Source organism: Etheostoma cragini, chromosome 20, assembly GCF_013103735.1.
Source record: "Etheostoma cragini isolate CJK2018 chromosome 20, CSU_Ecrag_1.0, whole genome shotgun sequence".
NCBI classification, from domain to species: Eukaryota; Metazoa; Chordata; class Actinopteri; order Perciformes; family Percidae; genus Etheostoma; species Etheostoma cragini.
Window position 1 is genome coordinate 5,090,124 of NC_048426.1, and position 20,591 is coordinate 5,110,714.

Consider the following 20,591-nt stretch of genomic DNA (forward strand, 5'->3'; position numbering starts at 1 on the left):
ATTCTCAGCCTCACAACTGGAGCCCGACCGATATATCGGCGTGCCGATATTAAGCATTTCCCAGTATCGGCATTTATAATGGCCGATAATATTTTATACATTCCTTCATCGGAATCATTTCTAAAGACAAATTATTGTGATGAATGAATATTAAAAAAATAAAAAAAATCTCACAATCAACCATGTAATGTGTGTTGGCGTTGAATAGTTTGTCCAATATGAATAGTTTGATATTGTGTTTTTGTTCAAAGGACTTAAAGTTTCATATCTTAAGTTTGTATTTTATACATTTTGTATATCAGAACATTAATATAGTTTGATGTTGCTCTGTTCTGTTGTGACAATAAAACTAATTATTATCATTATTTTAGTGAGAACTACAAATAACTGTTAGGGAAATCTGTTTATAGTTTCTTACATGTTTCTGGATTTTTTTTTATATGTGTGTGTGTATGTGTGTGTATATATATTGGCCGTTATATCGGATTTTTGAATAACCAAATATTTGTATGGGTAACTGCCTTAAAAATCCTTCATTGGTCGAGCTCTACTCACAACAGTGTTGGAAGAAGCATTACCGTCCCTAACTTAAACTGGTCATTATCCATTCTTACATAACACTGAATCAAATGACCGCCTGTGTTTGAAAGGGCTTGCTCCATTATACTCTGGAATGGACAGCTGTGGACCCTGGAGGGGAAATGTAGATCTGTTTATGCTATCCACATGGACGAGTTCAACACAAGCATGGTAGATCGCAACACTACCACTAGTAGCGGAGAGGGTCGCACGGATCCGCGGCCACCGAAAATTGGCGATGCGCGGATGTTTGCACAGAGCCTCCGCGTGTTCTCTCTGATGACGACAACAAGTTCAGTATCACCGCTCCCATAAAACTTGTTTCCAGGTGTAGCAAGCTAGCTAAGAAAATTGAACATTTGGCAAAAGATCTTGATTTTATTCTCAAGAGTTAGCGGAGACCCAAACAGAGCTAAAAGGAGAGTGAACATTGGAGTACCTTTTGTCGGGTTTCCAAGAAACGACTCAAAATAAATGCAACTTTGGCTCCATGCCAGCTTACTGTGTGAACAGCAATTTTTAGCTTTTTGTTCTGCGCCCAAGTGGCCAAGAAAAATCTATCGATGCATGCAGGGCTTTAAATGTACTTTTTTTTTATCACCAGCCAACATGACTAGTAGATTTTTTTTTAAAGTTACCAGACAATTCCACTAGTACTAACTTTAATACTAAATTTCAGCAACTCTGGTTTGTTTGGCACCGTTCCATTCGTCTTCTCTGTTTCAGCGTAGCTCGAACCAGTACCACACACGCTAGACACGTACCCTAGTCACATGACACGTCACAACAGAATTGGAAATGTAGGATACGTACTACAAGCAGGGTTGACAGATAAAGAGTTTCCATTTCCAACCCAAACACACAAAACCGTCCCAAATTTCTTGGCGGAAAACCGACCAATCTGGCAACCCAGACTTCTCACATTGTTTCTGCATCCCGCCGATTCAAACAGACACACTGTTATTTGCTTCATTCAACCCCAAGTCGAATGGGCTAGTAAACTACAATGTCAATTTAAAGCCCTGTCGAGACTGGTTTGCAGTTTTATGCAGAAAAATTAAGCCTTCAGGTCATCTCAGTCTCTACCTGGCAGTATTTGTATTGGCCAACGTGATACTGTATGTCTCCCTAATGCTAACACAGCAGATCACTCACCACAGCAATCCAAACACTACATGGCAGACAAAAAGGAGTAAAGACACACCTCAATCCATGGCCCACACAGCACAATACTAATCAATTTCCTCAAATCTGTCTTTCACTTAATGTAAATTTTCAGTAACATTGATGAGTACTGAAGAATTTCATGAAGAAGGGGACAGACTAATTTCTTTAAGCAAGATGGTCCTCTGCCGTCCTCTACGGTAATCTGTAATAAGGATGGAGATAGCAGTGGTGGCAGGTTCAGCAGCAGACCAGAGGAGTGTGTGTGTGTGTGTGTGTCTGTTTTTGTTCTGTGTGTCTGTGTCTGTATCTGCGTGTCTTTGTGTCTGTGTATCTGTGTCTTTGTGTCTGTGTATCTGTGTATCTTAGTGTCTCTGTGTATCTGTGTGTATCTCTGTGTCAGTGTGTCTGTGTGTCTCTGTGTATCTGCGTGTCTGTGTATCTGTGTGTCTCTGTGTATCTATTTGTCTCTTTGTATCTGTGTGTCTCTGTGTGTATCTATGTGTTTCTGTGTATCTGTGTATCTATGTGTCTCTGTGTGTCTGTGTATCTGTATGTCTCTGTGTGTCTCTGTGTGTATCTATGTGTCTCTGTGTGTCTCTGTGTCAGTGTATCTGTGTGTATCTGCGTGTCTCTGTATCTGTGTCTCTATGTCTCTGTGTCTGTGTGTCTGTGTGTCTCTGTGTCTGTGTATCTGTGTGCCTGTGTATCTGTGTGTCTCTGTGTATTTGTGTGTCTCTGTATCTGCGTGTCCCTGTGTCAGTGTATCTGCGTGTCTTTGTGTCAGTATATCTGTGTGTCTCTGTGTCAGTGTATCTGTGTGTCTCTGTGTCTGTGTATCTGTGTCTCTGTGTGTCTCTATGTGTCTCTGTGTGTATCTACGTGTCTCTGTGTCAGTGTATCTGTGTCTCTATGTCTCTGTGTCTGTGTGTCTGTGTGTCTCTGTGTCTCTGTGTCTGTGAGATGCGGTGTTCATGCTTCCTGATCATGTCTGCTAACAGAGAACTAAATGTGTCCTTACACAAAAGACGTTTTTCTCCTGCAAAGACTCACACTCAAGTGTTCTTAGCACTGTGCTGTGGCTCTGGTCCTCGCCAAGGTTCCTTCACATCCAAATTATTTAGCACTGTTTATTATACAGAGGTTCTGCTGGCGCCAGGCACTAGGATTCCCAAAAAGAAATTGTTTTTATACATATAAATGGAAAAAGGCTGGACGCTCGCAATGTAACCCTCTCGGTTTTGTGTGTGGAGTTGAAATTCAATCTGCGACTTCTTTGCCTGTCTTGGATAGAAGCATTTATTTTTTATTTTTGTTTGTTTTTAATTGTATTCATCTTCCCTTGACAGGAAATGAATCGCCAGAAAACAAATTGTCCTGGAAAAAAAAGAGGAAACCCACACACGGGGATGTCAGGAACTGTTGTAACAATTTGCCCGTTGTTGTGGTCATTTTTTCTTCGGGGCAAACTGATAAAGGACATAGAAGGAACATCTGCAGCATCTTTGATGAGAACAGGCTTGTCCTGATTAATGCCTTCTCTTGGCCCTCTTCCTCCAGGCTTCAAACCAAGTGAAACTATTTTTAAATCGTTTTCTCTTTTTCAGATTTCTCTTTCTCTTCCTTTATCGTACACATTTTTATCACTCTTTTGATCCCTTCCTCCCACCCCTCTAAGCCTTTGTCTCTCATTCATTAACTTTCCTTTTCTTTCTCTCTCTCTGCTTCTCTCTATCCTAATACCTCCTTCTCTGGACCCACCCCCACACCACCCAGCGCTCGCTCCTCTTCACTTCACTCCAATGGCTTTCAGCTGTGGGCTAATCACTGCAATATTGTCTCTAGCAGACCTTGCCTGCAGTTAAAATAGTGGAAGTGTTAGTAATAGGGGAACTGTGAGTAGGTATGTAGGGGCATGTGTCTGTGTTAATGACCTGGAGTGCAACAAAACCAGAGATGATGGAGCGTTCAATCATAAAATGGATACGTAATTTTCAAGACCATCGTGTTACTTTTCAACACATTCGTGTTTGCATGTTTGGTCCCGGCGCGTCGTGCTGCCTCAAACTACAAATGCAAATACGTTTAAAAGAAACAAAATTCCCTTTGAGAATGCAGATTTCCATACAAAATCATGCAGTTAGCGAGTTTCTGGTTATAAATGAGCTGCACGACAGAAAGCGCTTCCCCCTCCTTACAACATTGGAACAACAGCACGTCAAAGTCTGGCAACATCGCTTCCTTTTGAAAAATGGACTTTGCATCTCTTTGCCTAAGCAGACACGTTTCACTAACGTGATCTCCGCATCGCTCTCTATCAAAATTATGGAGTATCCGGAGAGAAGGCCTTTAAATGAATAACGTAGCTCATGTGCACACAAGAGGGCTGCTTTCTCAGCACTTTAGGTTCTCCAGCGTGTTGGGAAAGAAATACAGAGTTCAAATATTGAGGATTTGTTGCACCAAAGCTTCTTTGCTTTGTAATTTTAGCAGGGAGGAAAAAGAGAAAGAAAGAAAGTTCAGTGTAATGTTCTCAGGCTATCGCTCCTGTTGTCTGTGTTCCATTTTAGACTTTGGATTTGGGCCTGAGAGAATGAATAACACAACTTAAAATCCTTTGCTTAAGTAACTCTAAATTCTACTGTGTGTTAAAAGTTGAAGTGCTACGTGTAAACACAAGGGGTTAGCAAGTCAAAATGTGGCGCTTTAACTCCCCATTGTTACCAATAGGATTCATTTATTAGTTTTTTTTAAATGTTAAAACATGTAATATCTGTTCTTGTAATATCTGTTCTTGTTCTTGAAGAATAACTGGCAACAAATCCTGCTGAAACCAGAATCTTTTTAGCACTTTTGCTTTAAACATACCGGTTATGGAATCAAAATGGTTGCTGTGTGATGATCTGTCGATTGGCTTATTGATTTACTCCACCTATTGTTTGAGCTCTAACTGAATGTAATCCAAGACGGGTCAGGTTACGTGAACGATTTTTGGATTTTAATGTTTTTAATTCAGTGGAGGTTGAAAAAAAAGTATTCGGGGTGAAGAGAAGAAAAGGATATATTTATAGGATTGAATATGTCTTATAGTGGATGTAAAATGTGAATATTGGACATAACGGCTGTGTTTACTACAGCTGTTACAATAGGGTTTTTTCTATAAGGTAGTGGATATATTGTACATAATATATATTGAGGTCTACCAAAATAAAAATGCTGAAGAACAGCACAACTCTAGTGCAGTATTTGAGTACTTTGTTGCTTCCGAACTCTGAATAATACACACAGAAACACATTTTAGGAAATTTTCATGTACAGTACGCATGCATATTCATATTACATCACTCACGAACGCAGGCATTGGATCTCCTTCTTAAACACATACACACACACACACACACACACACACACACACACAGTAGACAATCACATGCAGCTGTAGACGTACATCACTCATGTCTCAAACGTGATGACATCTCTCCCTCAGTCGGCCTTGTCTCTTGTACTTTGATGACACCGGATGCTAATTGGAAACAGGAAGCTGGTGTATCCACAGAAGTTTCAAAGAGCTGTCACAGTGAATCTCTCTCATCTAAAATACAACCCTCAGTGCTGCCCTGACCACAGTTTCCCCTTCCACATCGCCATCATTCAAAATACTCAGAAACTCCGTATTACAATCAACTGTTTGTGTGCTGTATCGGGTGGGAGAGAGCGCTAACCTTGCGTCCCGCAACATGTGGTATTTTCTCTAATTTGATTATAGCGTTGATGCTCGGGACACAGAATTTGATTGGAAGTCTGTTTTAATGAATATGCTTATTTTCCAAACATGTGTATCTCTAGCAAATATCAGTCTCATTAAAAATGATTATCTTTAACTACAGTATGCAGCATTAAAACTCAACTGAACCGCCTCTGTGGCTAGAAGACATTACTTAAGCACTGAACAATGACTTGAATAAATGAAAATATGCGAATAAAACAATTGAAAGCACATTTCGAAGGCTATTTAATAAAAGCCAAACATCCGTCCCATATATCGGCTAACCAAAATATTCATTCACACACTCCCTCAGCCACATTTACCCATTGCCTTGCTGCAGGGGCGTGAAAGGCGTCCAGATGCCCAGAGGGTAGTGAACATGTCGAGGCGTAATTCAAAAAGGAGACAGAGAAATCCAAACAAATTACACCAAAGGAAAGAAACCAAGAAACATAATCCCAGCGTCAGACGGCTGTCTTTAAACTGAAAGTCTTTTACATTTCATCTGAAACCGGTTGCTTTGAAACCAGTCACACTGGAGACCGGTTGATACTTTCAGAGTGTTCACTTTATTTAGGGTTTGAGCTACTTTTCTTTTCATCATAAAATCAATATGTGGCTAATAGTTTTATCCTGAAAATGATATTTGAGTAGGTGGTTACACAGGGAGGAGAGGTGGGTTTATCAGTGATATGGTCAGGGATGTGATCCTTCGCTGGCTTCCCATATGAAACTGTGGCTCTGTGTTGGCAACCTATGGGTACTCTGTGTTGACTGCGTACTTTATAGTGCTGCACAGTATATCGTTTTGTTATTGTCAACGCAATATCAACCGGCTAAATAAACACATCGCAGAAGGCTGCGACACATTGCGAAAGACATTTGGAGATTTCTTTGGTGTAAGTTAAAAGAAAATATTACACTTTATAATGTATCTGTTATTCTTTTTTAGTGTAGTCTTTTTCGATTCCATTCAATGGTCAAGTTGTTCAATAAAAGATTGTTGTTTTAAATTTAACAAGCAATTTGTTGTATTTTAGCAGAATACTGACAACGGCAGGATGGAGTTCACTTTACTATCTGTTTATTCCTAGCTAGTGGTTGTGGTAGGTTCTACTTGGTAGGTTTTACTTGGTAGGTTCTACATGGTAGGTTCTACTTGGTAGGTTCTGCATGGTAGGTTCTACTTGGTAGGTTTTACTTGGTGGGTTCTACTTGGTAGGTTTTACTTGGTAGGTTCTACTTGGTAGGTTTTACTTGGTGGGTTCTACTTGGTAGGTTCTACTTGGTAGGTTCTACTTGGTAGGTTTTACTTGGTAGGTTCTACTTGGTAGGTTCTACTTGGTAGGTTTTACTTGGTAGGTTTTACTTGGTAGGTTCTACTTGGTAAGTTTTACTTGGTAGGTTTTACTGGGTAGGTTCTACTTGGTAGGTTTTACTTGGTAGGTTCTACTTGGTAGGTTCTACTTGGTAGGTTTTACTTGGTAGGTTCTACTTGGTAGGTTCTACTTGGTAGGTTTTACTTGGTAGGTTCTACTTGGTAGGTTCTACTTGGTAGGTTTTACTTGGTAGGTTCTATTTGGTAGGTTCTACTTGGTAGGTTTTACTTGGTAGGTTTTACTTGGTAGGTTATACTGGGTAGGTTCTACTGGGTAGGTTCTACTTGGTAGGTTCTACTTGGTGGGTTTTACTTGGTAGGTTTTACTTGATAGGTTTTACTTGGTAGGTTCTACTGGGTAGGTTTTACTTGATAGGTTTTACTTGGTAGGTTCTACTGGGTAGGTTTTACTTGATAGGTTTTACTTGGTAGGTTTTACTTGGTAGGTTCTACTTGGTAGGTTTTACTTGGTAGGTTTTACTGGGTAGGTTCTACTGGGTAGGTTCTACTGGGTAGGTTCTACTTGGTAGGGTCTACTTGGGCGCACCACCCAGGGAGATTGAGACCCACCCAGGTAGATGAAATACAAATTAGAGTGAGAGTTCCGCTTTAACTGAACTAATAAAACCGTAGAAACACTGCGGCAACATTGCAATGAAAGCTCCCCAAACGTCATTTATCAGAGTCTGGTTGTCCAGACTGTCCGCGGCAGCCCCCCCCCACTCGTTGTCTTTATATCGGAGCTAATGGTTGCTAACAGAGCCTTCAGTTCTCCCCGCCTGTATCCATTAACTGCACTTATGGACTTGAACCCAAGTAAAACCCTTAAATTCATAAAATTGTCTGTACAAGTTTTAAACTACAACTCAGTTGTCGTAGAGTTGTTTGAATGACAGAAATCTGCTCAGATGAGATCGTAATGAGTGCAACAGGTCCTGTATAGTACAGAACAGCAGGCTACGTTAAGGATCCCCAAAACACAGATAAAACACTTCAAAAAAAGACCAACGATCTAAAAAACTAAATGAGCAAGAATTGATAGTCCTAGTTTTATGTGATTTAACAGGAGTTGGAAGGAGACAGTGGTTCAAATAATAATCACATGTGACTTTCTGTGTGGATCATATTATAGTGTTACCGGTATTTTAATGCTGAGTTGTTAACATATGGCAAAAAACAGAAGAAAAAAAAACATTAAATTGACAAAGCACATAATGGCTACATGTCTTGTCATTTGTTTTCAATTCAACGGGCAATTTGTTGTATTTTAGCAGAATACTAAGCAGCAGAAAGGCAGAACTAAGTACATTTTAACATATTTATTTATTAAGTAATATCATTATCGCAATATTCAACAATGTTAGGCCATATTATACATTTTCCTCATTTCGTGCAGCCCTAAAAACTACCCTGAAATTGTGTCAGATGCTGCATAGTGTTGCAATATTTTCATCTGTATCATCTTTTACTCTTCATTTGTTTATTCTGTAAATAGTTATTTGTTTTTGAATTATGTGATATGTTTTGCAGTCATTGTTTTCACCTTCGTTTGACCATTTTTTTTTTTTTTTACTGAACCCAGCCGTCACACGCAGCACCTTCACATCCTGCACCGCCCACCCCCACAAGTAATTTCTCAACTCGCGGGAAACACTGCAAGTAACATCGTTATCACGATATTTAACAACGTTAACGCATATTTTTCCTCAAATCGTGCATACCTTGTACTTCATACTAATTACGAACTTTTGCCTTTTTTTCCCCCTAAACATTTTAAGTGTTATTTTATGATGCATTCAATAGACCAGCCTGAAGTTCTCAGGATAAGGAGGGGTTTCTTTGTCTCACCTTGCTTCCTGGAAGCGGAGGTGTTCTGCTTATTCTCCTTATAAACCAGCTGTTTAATCCACAGTGTTGGAGCAGTTATCTCTGCAATGACAGGAAGACAGAGTACAGATCAATAACGTCCATACTTTTAGATGACCACAGAGTTTACCACAGCCAAGCTTTATTGAACCTCGTCCGCCACGCCAGATCCAACAGTAGCTGCATATTTCAAACGCTTGAGCAGCCAAGCTTTCCCCACAAAACCAAAATCAAAATTGCATCTGAGATCCCGGTATTTTCCAAAAATATCAAATATGTCATCTGGTATTTTTGACAGCTGGAGTTTCGCATTTAATGAGGGCTGCAACTAGGGATTCTTTTCATTGTTTGTTAATCTGTTGATTCTTTCATGATTAATTGATTAGTTGATAGATCAAACAGGTCTATCGAATGTCATAACATGGTGAAAAGCCCCACATGACGTCCTCAAATGTCTTTGTCCACAACTGAAAGATATTCAGTTTACTGAGAGAAGAAACTAGAACAATGTTCACATTTTAGAAACTGGAATCTGAATGTTTTCTTTTTCTCAAAAGATGGACTCAAACCAATTAATCGATTATCAAAATAGCTGGTGATTCAGTTCAGTTCAGACACTTTATTAATCCCAATGGGTAATTCATTCGCAGCTTCCCAGTCCATACAGTCAGTTCCAACCAACACTCACCAAACAATATGTTAAAGATGGCGGAGCATCGGTATGAACACATGCTACGCAGCTTAGCTAACTAAGTGACAATGTAATTGCTATGTTACAGGTTGAGGACTAGTTAGAGGGGACTTACCCTCGCCCTCAGGGGGGACGTGAGTCTCCATGGTGGGTGTGGGCTTGGAACCATCGTCTGGGTTGAGGGTGAGAAAGAAACGGAAAGAGACTACCATTATTGAGGTTAATACAATCTACTCTCCAGAACTGTTGAATGGTTGGGATTTGCACATGGCCCGGCCAAGACAGACAGAAAGACAGACAGGGAAGAGACAGATTGAATAATAGAAGAACAGTCACCCACATCTCTGTCATCCATCAACAAATCAACTCCTCACACTGACACTCTTAACATGATCAAGCTGCACATTTAGCACACTCCATCGCCATCACACCATAAAGCACACACGCACGCATGCTTACATACACTCACATGAGGAGACCCTCCCCCCTCATTGCATGAGTGCAGTGCAGGTGTAGCAACTAATCTGACCTCTGAAAAGTTGAAGGAGTGTGAACTTCATTATTCTTGATTGTCAAAATAAGACGGTGCCAAGGTTTGGTCCGTCATGCGATTGGTTGGTCAACCCGAAACGCTGCTCCGCTAATTTCAACAAGTAGCCAGACTGTGCTGACATGATACTGATGGTCTCCTGAGGACTTTGGTGATGGTCTGATCGTTATTCTGGCTCCATCGTCACATCAAAAATCACCCTCAACTCACGCGTTGGTCCATGATTGTCCCCCATTCCTCTATCGCCAAGATCAACTATTTGTAGATCATGGCTCTATTTGTACAGTAGAAATCTAAAATCATTTAGGCTTCATCCACCCATCTTCATCTGCTTATCCCGGGTCGGGTGGCGGGGCAGCAGCTCCAGCAGGGCACTCCAAACTTCCCCTTCCCGAGCCACATCAACCATCTCTGACTGGGGCATCCCGAGGCGTTCCAGGCCAGGGTGGATATTTTAATCCCTCCACCTAGTCCTGGGTCTTCCCCGAGGCCACCTCACAGCTAAAAGTGCCTGGATCACCTCCCTAGGGAGGCGCCCAGGGGCCATCCTTACCAGATGCCTAACCACGTCAGCTGGCTCCTCTCCACGCAAAGGAGCTGTCCAAGCTTTTCTCAGCTGCCCTTACTAAATATGTACAGCTGCATGCAGTATGCATACAACTTTGACCCTCTTGCTATATGCAGGGGATTGTGGGTCAGAATAGCCAGACAAGCATTCTGGCTTTTCATAATGCAAAATTTGACCGGATGCAGTAGGACGTCCTGGTATTTTTGGCATACTGCATTTGACATACTATGTATAGTGACATAATCCATATTTCTCTGTAGTAGTAGTAGTAGTAGTAGTAGTAGTATATCAGGTAAATTTCCAGGTTTGTTCCTCGCACATGCAGCATTGGATCAATACTGACTCTTAAAGAAAGCATCATCAAGTGTTTTAAAATAACATAGTGTCTAAAGTGATGTAGTGTTTCTCAGTTGGATTTGGCCATATGCGAACCAATTAACTTGATAACCACATAGTGTATAGTCACTAGCATTATTAAAGATTAATGTATCATCACATTATGACTATTCATCAAAATTAAACTAGTGGAAAAGTCCGTTTCTTTGCCGCCCCGGCTGAATAAACTGCCTGGGCCATATTTTAAAGGTCCCATGGCATTAAAATTTCACTTTATGAGTTTTTTTTAAACATTAATATGCGTCCCCCCAGTCAGTCTATGTCCCCCCAGTGGCTAGTAATGGTGCTAGGTGTAAACCGAGCCCTGGGTATCATGCTCTGCCTTTGAGAAAATGAAAGCTCAGATGGGCCGATCTGGAATCTGCCCCTTATTGACTTTAGACCAGGTTTCTGTTGGTTAGGAATCACTTCCTGCTGCCTCAAGATAGCAATACGCCAAGAATTCAGCTGAACACACCTCCTTGTAAGACCAGCACGCCCATGGTGCATTTGCTATTTAAACGTGTACTGCGTCGGTCTTAAAAGAGCAAAGACACTTGCGCCGCGCTGTGCCAGGTGCAGGACAGGGCCCTCAGACTCTTTCTTTTATCGTCAGTTTTCTTAAACGCTGAATGCCTTTTAGGGGGAAAACAGTAATTGTTAAGTATGTAGAATGTTCAAACTATTGAGTACTCTTCATAAATGTGCTCCTTTTGGCAACCAAACTGTTTTACAAAATATTATGAATTGATATTTGGTGATCTTAATCTTTTACTCCAAATATGCATCACTGGAATCTCATGTTGATAAAAAATGATGTGGTTACAAACCATAGTGAACAGCAGAATCTCACTGTCCTAACACTTTACACAGTTGTAGTACTGTTTGGTAAAGAAAATACCTACATAAAAGCAGTATTTAAATACATTCCTTCCTACGCTCGGTACAAGTTACTATCCTCCCCCCCCCCGGAACAGTCTAAATAAAATATTCTGACTTGTTTAAGAAAGTGATAAGTAGTAATGGCTCGTACTGTATAGAAAGCTGTGATTTCAGCTCCCTAGTATACTCACCCATGTGCAGTTTTGTAGTTTCTGGAACATTCCTTAGGAAATAATTTGATCAAAAGCAAACCACAGACAACTGGAGTCATTCTACAAACACTAAAGTAAATCCTTTAATCAGATGGCTTACAGCAAACCGAAAGACTCGAGGTCAACCTGATCTGATCAAACTGTGAATAAAATACAACAGTTACTACGTTGGTCTCAAACAAGTGCAAACCTGCGTCAAACACTAGTCAAAAAGATGCACCAGTATTTCTGAGTTTTTTTTTTTTTTTTACACTTTCTGAACTTTCCAAATGTAAAGGCATTGATGATACTGAGCATGGTAAAACAAATTCTGTAACTTACAGTATTTGTCAGTTACTGTTAGATTCAGGTCTGGACTGTGAGGTACAAACTGGGAGGGGAAAAAACAATTAATGGAAACATCGACTGCAAACCTTTACCTCGACTGTCATCTCCACAACAGCCCTCTACTCTGAATGGCATGTGTCGGGGTTGGGAAACAAAGTTTTATAATATAGGAACCCTGAGAGACGGCCCATCTTTCCTCAGTTAAAAACAAAAAAAAGAGATTTAAAAAATGTGTTTTTAGTGAGATTTCTGAAGTCTATGATGCAAGCATGCAAATCTTTGCATTATGTGTCGGAATCAGACAAGGGCCGCAAAGCGATATTTACTGAATATCGAGTACATCCACTTTTAAAGTACTGAAACTACAAGTACTCAGAATGGGTCAAAATAATGCATATTATATTATTGGAATATAGTGATTGATGCATTGATGTGTCCATCACTTTATTGTAGAAGCTGCTAATAGTGGGGCTCAGTTTTTATGTAAATCTATAATAATACATCTCAAATTAATTTGTTTATTCTATTTTGTACTAGGCATTTGAATCTGCAAAGTAACTATTGTAGTAACTAAGGGTATCAAATAAATGTAGCGGAGTATAAATATAAAGTAGCGTTGAATGGATGTGAACTACCTCAAAATTGTACTTAAGTTCAGTACTCCAGTAATGTATTTAGTTACTTTCACTGGTTTTACTTAAATACTTTAATAACTTTGATGAAACTAGAGAAACAACTATAGAACTACTAGTCCTTTGTTATCATTTTTGCATATTTTATAGTGTCAGCAGATGCAATATTTACAAAGACACAGCTGGAGAAAAACCAGTGATGTTTTTGTAGTGTGCAGTAGTGTCACTGCTGCATTTACTGAAGGAATACCTGAGGATTAGTTAGGCTGTAGCACCTGTGTCTAAAGCGTTATATATATATATATATATATATATATATGTGAATATATATCTTTATATATATTCTATTTATTCTTTAAATATAAAGATTAAAGACCATTTTAATTCAAATCCCCTTAAAATTACAAGTGAAACATCAGCCGTGTACCTTTGTGCCCTGCACAAATACGGACTTTGCACAGATTAGATGGAACAGAATCAGGTCAAAAGACACTTCGCTCTCCTTCTGCCTCTTTCATACAAATACAAACTTTCACATGCATGCACACACAAACTTCCAGCAGATCTCAACTCACCTTTTCGACCAGAGTTCGGTGGCCCAGGTGGTCTATCGGTTACTGACCCTGTGGAAAAAAAAAGAAGAAAAAACATAACGTGTACAAAGACTACAGAGCAGCAACTACTCCTGGGAAACATTTAGAGAATTTGATTCCAAAATTCTGTTAATCCATCCTAGAGATGTAGAATATCCACCTTACTGCATATAAGTTATGTTGCAAGAGCTTGAGTCACTTGATAACTATCTTATGATTTGGGGGTCAACGGGATTGTTCCAACTTAACACAGGCCAACCGAAAAAAACACCAGTCCCACATATTGTCCAACCCACGGACGTCTTGACTTGGAATTATACGCAGACGTTTATTAAAGTTTGATGAGTAACATTCTGTTAGTAATGATAAATGGCACACATTAAAACATTAGGTCTGTTGCATCATCTTCATTCTGACCAATGCAAATCTGACTTCTCTGCACCATCTGGGAAAACATGTATTATCAAAATAATTGTAAAAAAGTTGTATGTTTCCAGATATCATGCTTGTTTCGTCCATGCAGGTAGTCGTTTTCATGCCCGGAGGAAAAGAGCAAAATTAGTGTAACCGATTACAATAACAAGGCAAAGGTGAGAAATTTTAAAGTGAAAGCAACTGGAAGGGAATTTACTACCTGACAATCCACTTGTCCCAGCATGAGTTTCCATAAATTCACGGAAGTTTCCTGCAAATGTATGTGAGATGATTGATTTGGGTCGTTGTGTACATGGGCGTCTGAGCATGTCAGTGATGGTTATTTGTTGTCATGTGAGAGGGAAGAAGAGTTGGGCATGTTCGACTGTAGCAGCTCTACACAGTTTCAGTTTTATAGTGCCCAGATTCTGGACCCAGTGTCTTACATACCTTTGCAAGAAACAAAGAAGATATTGGATCTTATGCAGGACAGAAAGGAGACAGGTAGAGATTGTGTTGTGATATAAACTGCATTTTCAACTTTTATTACATCTCATTTAGCTGATCCAAAGCGACTTACAGTTGCTACATATCAGAGGCTGCACGCCTCTGGAGTAACTAAGGGTTAAGTGTCTTGCTCAGTGACACATTGGTTTATGTATCGCCGTGGGAATTGAAACCAAAGGCACGTGTCACATCCACTACACCATCACCACCACATTGCATTTCATGAAGAGTTTATTTAAACCTGTGCATCTGAAATAATTTCTTCTGTTGAGTGCTAGAAGTAGATGTTCAGATCTCACAGCACACCAGATATATGTAAGATTCCTCTTGGAGTAGTGCTCCGATTGATGATTATTATTATTTTTTTTTTTTATTCATCTGCTGATTTTCTGCTAGATAGTATACATCACAAGTAGTGAAAAACAGCCATCACAACTTCACAGAGCCCAAAGCAATGTGTCCAGAGTGGTCAATTTGTCTTTCTGCACAGAGCTTATTTACTATCATAGAAATATCAACGAAAAGTAGCGTATCCTCACATTAAAGAAGCTTGAACCGGAAGGCGTTTTTTGCATTTTTGCTTGAAAAATTACTGAAACAATTAATAAATGATCAAATAATTGGCAGTTATGTTCTTTCCTACAACTAATAGATCAATTTATTGGCAGCCAGTGTCTTAATGGGCTCTTGATGGGCAATCTTTAAAAAGCCTGATTCTAACAAAACAAGCTGCATTTAATTTTTGGAATGAAAGTCGCCCATCTCGAGGGGCGGTACCAAGCGTGCATGTCAACACTACGACCAATCACAACAACACATGGGGTGACATATCCAGAGCCCTTACAGAGCTAACTGGTAGATTAAACAGTAGTCATCTGTTTAGTTGCCTCTGGCCCGCCTATATCAGATACACCGATGTGATTGGTGCAGCTCGGCTACAAGGACATAGTTAATGAGCAGCATTACTTGATGCCAGAGAAACTTGCTGAGAAAATTTAATTTGTGCTCTCGCGGGAACTCTGGATTTCCAGGGTAGTAGAGACAGGTGGTGCAGCCGAACTATACTCCAGTATTGACTGGCGCTAGTGCTGACTTGTTGAGGAGATTGGTCTGGCAATGCGAGACTAACCTGTTGCAAGCCATCTTAACAGTGGTGACCTCTGAAGGCAAGGAGAGCTGCAAAATCCAAGATAGAAGAAGCTGTCATTATCCTTGCTCTGCTGAAGTATAATCTGTACAAGCAGCATGCTCCAGTCATGAGCTGGTACAATGAACTGTGGTAACTCCAGTTAGCGACAGAGACCGCGAATAGTTCCACTCCATGAAGCCTCCAGAGCCATCTTTTTCAAGTGGACACACAACAGAATTTGCTGTGCCCCTTTCTGGTGTGACAGTACACTTAGACACACCGGAAAGATTTAGAAAATCCCTGAGCAAGTCCTGAACAAGCTGCCTGGCTGTTTCCCCAAATACCAGAACACAGCGGAGTCCTGTTGTGCACAGAAGAGTCTAGAAGTCTCTAGATGAATTGTTTTGTCAAAAAAAGCTTTATCTACAGAAACACAACCATTTTAATGCAAAAATAACTTCACTCTGAACTTCTACTATGCCTTAGTGCAGTATGCATTCATACAATGGCATAAGCAGCATAGTTTTCTTGTGGAATATGGACATGTAATCATGATCCTTTTGTAAAATTTACTGATTCTAGCCTAATTAATGAAACTCAGCAGGTGCCAAGGAGAACCCTACAGGTGATTAGTGGCAAAGATGGGAAATACAGAGAAAAGAGAAGGCAGAAAATCCTGCGGCAGAGAGAGTACGATAAGGAAATTGAGAAAGGAAAAGACTGAGAGAGAGCGGGAAGCCTCTTGCCGTATGTTGAGCATGTTGAGGGGCATGCAACCACTCTCACCACACTCTCCACACAAAATTTGCACCATATGCTCTAGTGGCTGTGCCATTATCTGTCTGTGTATTATCTTCTGAGGGAAAATGATGGTGATTATCATAAAGTGTTCCCATCCAAGATGAGTGTGCAGAGCCGTGCTCTCTCTCTCCTCTGAGTGCAGTTAGTTGAGGGGGAGGGAGGGCTGGGAGGCCCCTGGATGTATGGCCATTAGCCTTCTCGTTGACCTTGCACCTGCTATACGCCTCATGACATGTAATACACATGTGCCCGAAGTATGGCGAGACAGAGCCTCTTTAACTGTAACCCAAAGGCTGATTTCACTCTTTATCTTCATCAGCAAAGTCATTTATTTCAGATGTAGGGTCAGTTCACTGACAATTTACTCAATTTGAGTTCTACCGTGAATGTACTATATATTTTCTTCTTCATTCTTCTCCTTGATAAGAAAATAAAGGCGATGAAAAAAAAAAGTCCAAATCCTAATGTAAGAGAGTTATTTGGCTCAAACTCCAGAGACTTCCAAGCACTCTTGGCTCCAAGATCCTACAAATGCTCCGTCTCCCCCCTAATAAAGAATTGTCGGGAAACATTCAACCCTTCTACTGGAGCTTTAGTCATACAACCTGTTAAACATTACTCTGAAGTTGAGCTGCCCTGGTTGCACAAATAACTAAGACTCTAATCCCTAATGTGCACCAAACTAAAAGCAGGACAAATGCAGGCTGTGATGCAAGCCTTGTACGGGACAAACGTTTTAGGATTCTTAGGAAAAACTCTGGGCGTTTCATTCACAGGTTGCCAGAATGGTTCCCCCCCCCCGCCCCCAGTACCTGAACACACCGGGGTCCTGTTGTGCACAGAGGAGCCACTCACTGGCTTGCCATCACTGGTGACACACCAGCAGTAACCTGTCAAAGTATGGCACTGGACCTGCACAGACAAAAAGGTAAACCACACAGATAGCTTGTAATGTACAATTGTTGTTAGGGTAAATACAGCAAAAGCTGAAGAGAACAATCAAATGTTTCTGTCAGCGACGTGACACTGAACTCTTGGATGATGTGAATAGGGCTGGGTATTATTGTTCAAAGGTTTTCGGTTACCTGTACAGATACTAATATCGGGATTTTAATACGGGTTCCAGCTCCAACTAGGTGAGCCTCTGTGTAAAGTTTTACATTCTTATTGGCTTACTGGGTATTGCCATTTGGTATTGAATGAAGAGTAATTTGTCAATACTCAATAAAAAGTTAATCTAATTTGGTACCCAGCCTTAGATGTGAGATGGAGATGGTTCACAGAACTTGAGAGAAAGCAAAAATAAAAGCAGAGTAAAAGGCATGAAGAGGAAAATATATGTGGAGGAAGCAAGACAGACCTGTGCAAATGTTCCATCCTCGTTGCATTCTGGGATAAACATGGTGTCCTGAGGTCTCCTGCCTTGCTCCATGGCCTGGTTCCTCTCAACGCGACACTTGGACTGACCTGCATCTGTGACAAATGGACAGGACAGCCTGCTCTCAGACACTGTGTACAAACCTCCAGCACTGGTGCTGTTGTATTCTTTTTTTATAATTACTATTATTTTTATTTTTTTTCCTAAAGACGTGTGTTTTTTGTCCTCAACACTCTGTTCACACCTGGGAGCTGAACATTACAACCACAGTGTACTACTGGTGGCCACAAAGCGCCGTCAGACATTTAAGCTTTAGGGTACCTTTTTAAAGAGATATACAGTAAGAAGAGCATTAATTATTCACGTTCTACACTTTTTTGTATTCTGTCATTTATGTTCTGTATTTCCAACCAAATCAAAGGCTAACCTTGCGTTTTTTTCAACCTGTTTTTGAGTGACTGTTTAGAACAAGAATCTTTAGCATTGGTCAAGTTTTAAGCGAGAATGCTGTGACCAGCAGCCGCCAACTGGGCTGCAATTAAATGCAAATTAGCATTTTCAACTTTGTCTACTAAAAGCGCTGTTCTTCCACTGATTGTTATTGTAGGGAAAGGATCCCTTCAGAGAGAGAGCTTTTAAAAGAGTAATATCATCTTTGTTTTTGCTAAACCTACCAGACTCAATTTAAATAAACAATACTTTGAGCCTTTATAGAGACCACGTATTTTCACATGTAAATTGGGAAACTATGTGTTTGTTTTAACCAAAACTAGAAGCTGTGATGGTTGGGAAAGTGGAATGACAAACCAAAATGGCCCTTATAGTTTTTATTTTTTGTCTGTCGACTTTGAACAAAGTGTATTTTGCAATGATAAAATTAATGTTTATTTACATGGAGTCTGGTGGGTTTGGCGATAGCAATGTTTTATGCAAAAAAAAGGAACTTACTCTTTAACAGAAAGTCTATCTCGATGGGAATCCATAATGTTGTCAGACACTTGTAACAATGATCTGAGCAAGTCAACAAACACTTTTGTGGATGTAAGCTGAAGGTGCAAATTTGCCCTAGAATTTAGAAGAATTGTAGCTCGTTTCCCGGCTGCTGAATCGACCGATGTCAAAGATGGTAAAAAAAAACTGAAGTTACTCTGTGAGTGCATTGCTTAAAGGCACCTTTTTGATAGATGTACAGTAAGAATTCATTCACTTTTTGCACTGTTTTTTGTTCAGTCAGAAAAAGATTGTCAGTCAGAGTATGAGTTTAATTTCCAACCTTAAGGCTATTTTCTTTTGGGATGACAAGCAGTTTTTCAGCACAGGGCAAGCTGCAACCGATTCTTACAAACATTTTGCACGGCAGATCCATTGAGCTCCAACAAGTCAAAGAACTTTTATTCCGCTGTTCCATTGATGCTAAAACAACACATTTCTCGACGCTGACCAGTACCAGTGCCAGAGGCGGGCGTTGAGCACCACATTGTTAGCACTGAGGAGTGATATTTTGAAATGTCAGTGGAAACTGAGCCTGTGTTCCTGCAGCTCTGATGAGCCAGACCTTGCTCTCAGAGGACACAGATGGATGTAGCTGAAAGGTCAGACACTGAAGTGGGCTCAGCTGGTTCAAAAAAATCCCGTGATCACCTACTGTTTTTATTGCACTACTACAGAGTCCAGCTTCATGTTCAACTGTTCGTGTGTACACATTTGCACTGGGGAGCTGACCACTGTGACCGCAGTTCTCCACTTTTGGCAAACATTCTCCACTGGAGAAATACAAGTTTAATAAAACTTGTCTCTGGACCTGAAAGGAGACAGACATGTTGTCTCCTCCAGAGTCAAAGACCGACAGAGCCAGAACTGTGTGATGAAGTCACAGAGAAGGACAGACACGGTCGCATGAATTTATTAACGTGGACTTTGACAAAGAGTACATTTTACGCTAGAAACCAGTCTCATTAGACATTGGACAAGAGTAAAAGGTACTATGTCCGACTGAAGACCCCGACAAATCACTTGAACAAGTCTGATTGGATGAGGTTCGGAGTTTGTTGATCTTGTATTTCCATAAGCTTGTCTGTGCTTGTTAGTTGTGACAGGGCAGCAAAGTATGCACAGCCAAAGGTTTGTTTCTTTGTTGTATTTATGTTGCAAGGCAAGTTTGATTGACTGCAAAACACTGAAATAGATATCCCGACTGAAACGAACGTTACTTTCTCATCGTTATGTAATGAGCTGATACGTGTTGATTCTACCCAGGTTGTAAATGATAAATACACCGGCCCGCCTGCTGCAGTGGTGGAATGTAACTGTACTCAAGTACTGTACTTGAGTACAAATTTGAGGTACTTGTACTTTACTTGAGTATTTTATTTTTCTGCCATTCTTAACTTCCATTCCACTACAACTCAGAGAGAAATATTGTACTTTTTACTCCACTAGATTCCTCTGACAGCTACCTGACAGCTACTCAGTTACCTTACAAATTAGGATTTGTGTACACAGAACACATGTAGTTTATGAAATACAGTATTTTGTTTTATTAAACTAACACTAAAGCCCAATAATATAAAAGACCTCCAAATGCAGCTGATTGGATTTGCTGATTAAACACTTAGTTGATTGATAGAACTGTTTGGATCGTTGCTAAAATGACAGGATTTTTACTTTTGATACTTTAAGTACATTTTCCTGATGATACTTGATGATACAAACTTTTACCTAAGTACCATTTTCAATGCATAACTTTTACAGAGTATTTTTTTACAGAGTGGCATTAGTA

At 40.2% G+C, this 20,591-nt stretch overlaps 1 protein-coding gene and 1 long non-coding RNA gene across 12 annotated transcripts in view; one reads left to right on the forward strand and one right to left on the reverse strand.

Moving 5' to 3' along the window:
• Positions 1-20,591, reverse strand: part of smoc1 (SPARC related modular calcium binding 1) — a 69,318-nt gene that overhangs the window by 25,930 nt on the left and 22,797 nt on the right. For 6 of the 11 annotated variants that reach the window (XM_034858046.1, XM_034858044.1, XM_034858047.1 and 3 more), the window contains exons 4-9: positions 17,795-17,907; positions 17,247-17,346; positions 14,218-14,268; positions 13,566-13,613; positions 9,560-9,649; positions 8,736-8,816 (exon numbers count right to left, since the gene is read on the reverse strand). In XM_034858046.1, coding sequence (XP_034713937.1) covers positions 8,736-8,816; positions 9,560-9,649; positions 13,566-13,613; positions 14,218-14,268; positions 17,247-17,346; positions 17,795-17,907 — 483 coding nt within the window. The remainder of the gene's footprint in view (positions 1-8,735; positions 8,817-9,559; positions 9,650-13,565; positions 13,614-14,217; positions 14,269-17,246; positions 17,347-17,794; positions 17,908-20,591) is intronic. The other 5 variants (XM_034858052.1, XM_034858055.1, XM_034858051.1 and 2 more) reach the window with 3 other exon arrangements.
• On the forward strand, positions 10,607-19,859 carry LOC117935687. Its single transcript, XR_004654804.1, has 3 exons — positions 10,607-10,791; positions 15,067-15,068; positions 19,849-19,859. It is a non-coding gene; the product is annotated as an uncharacterized LOC117935687 (long non-coding RNA).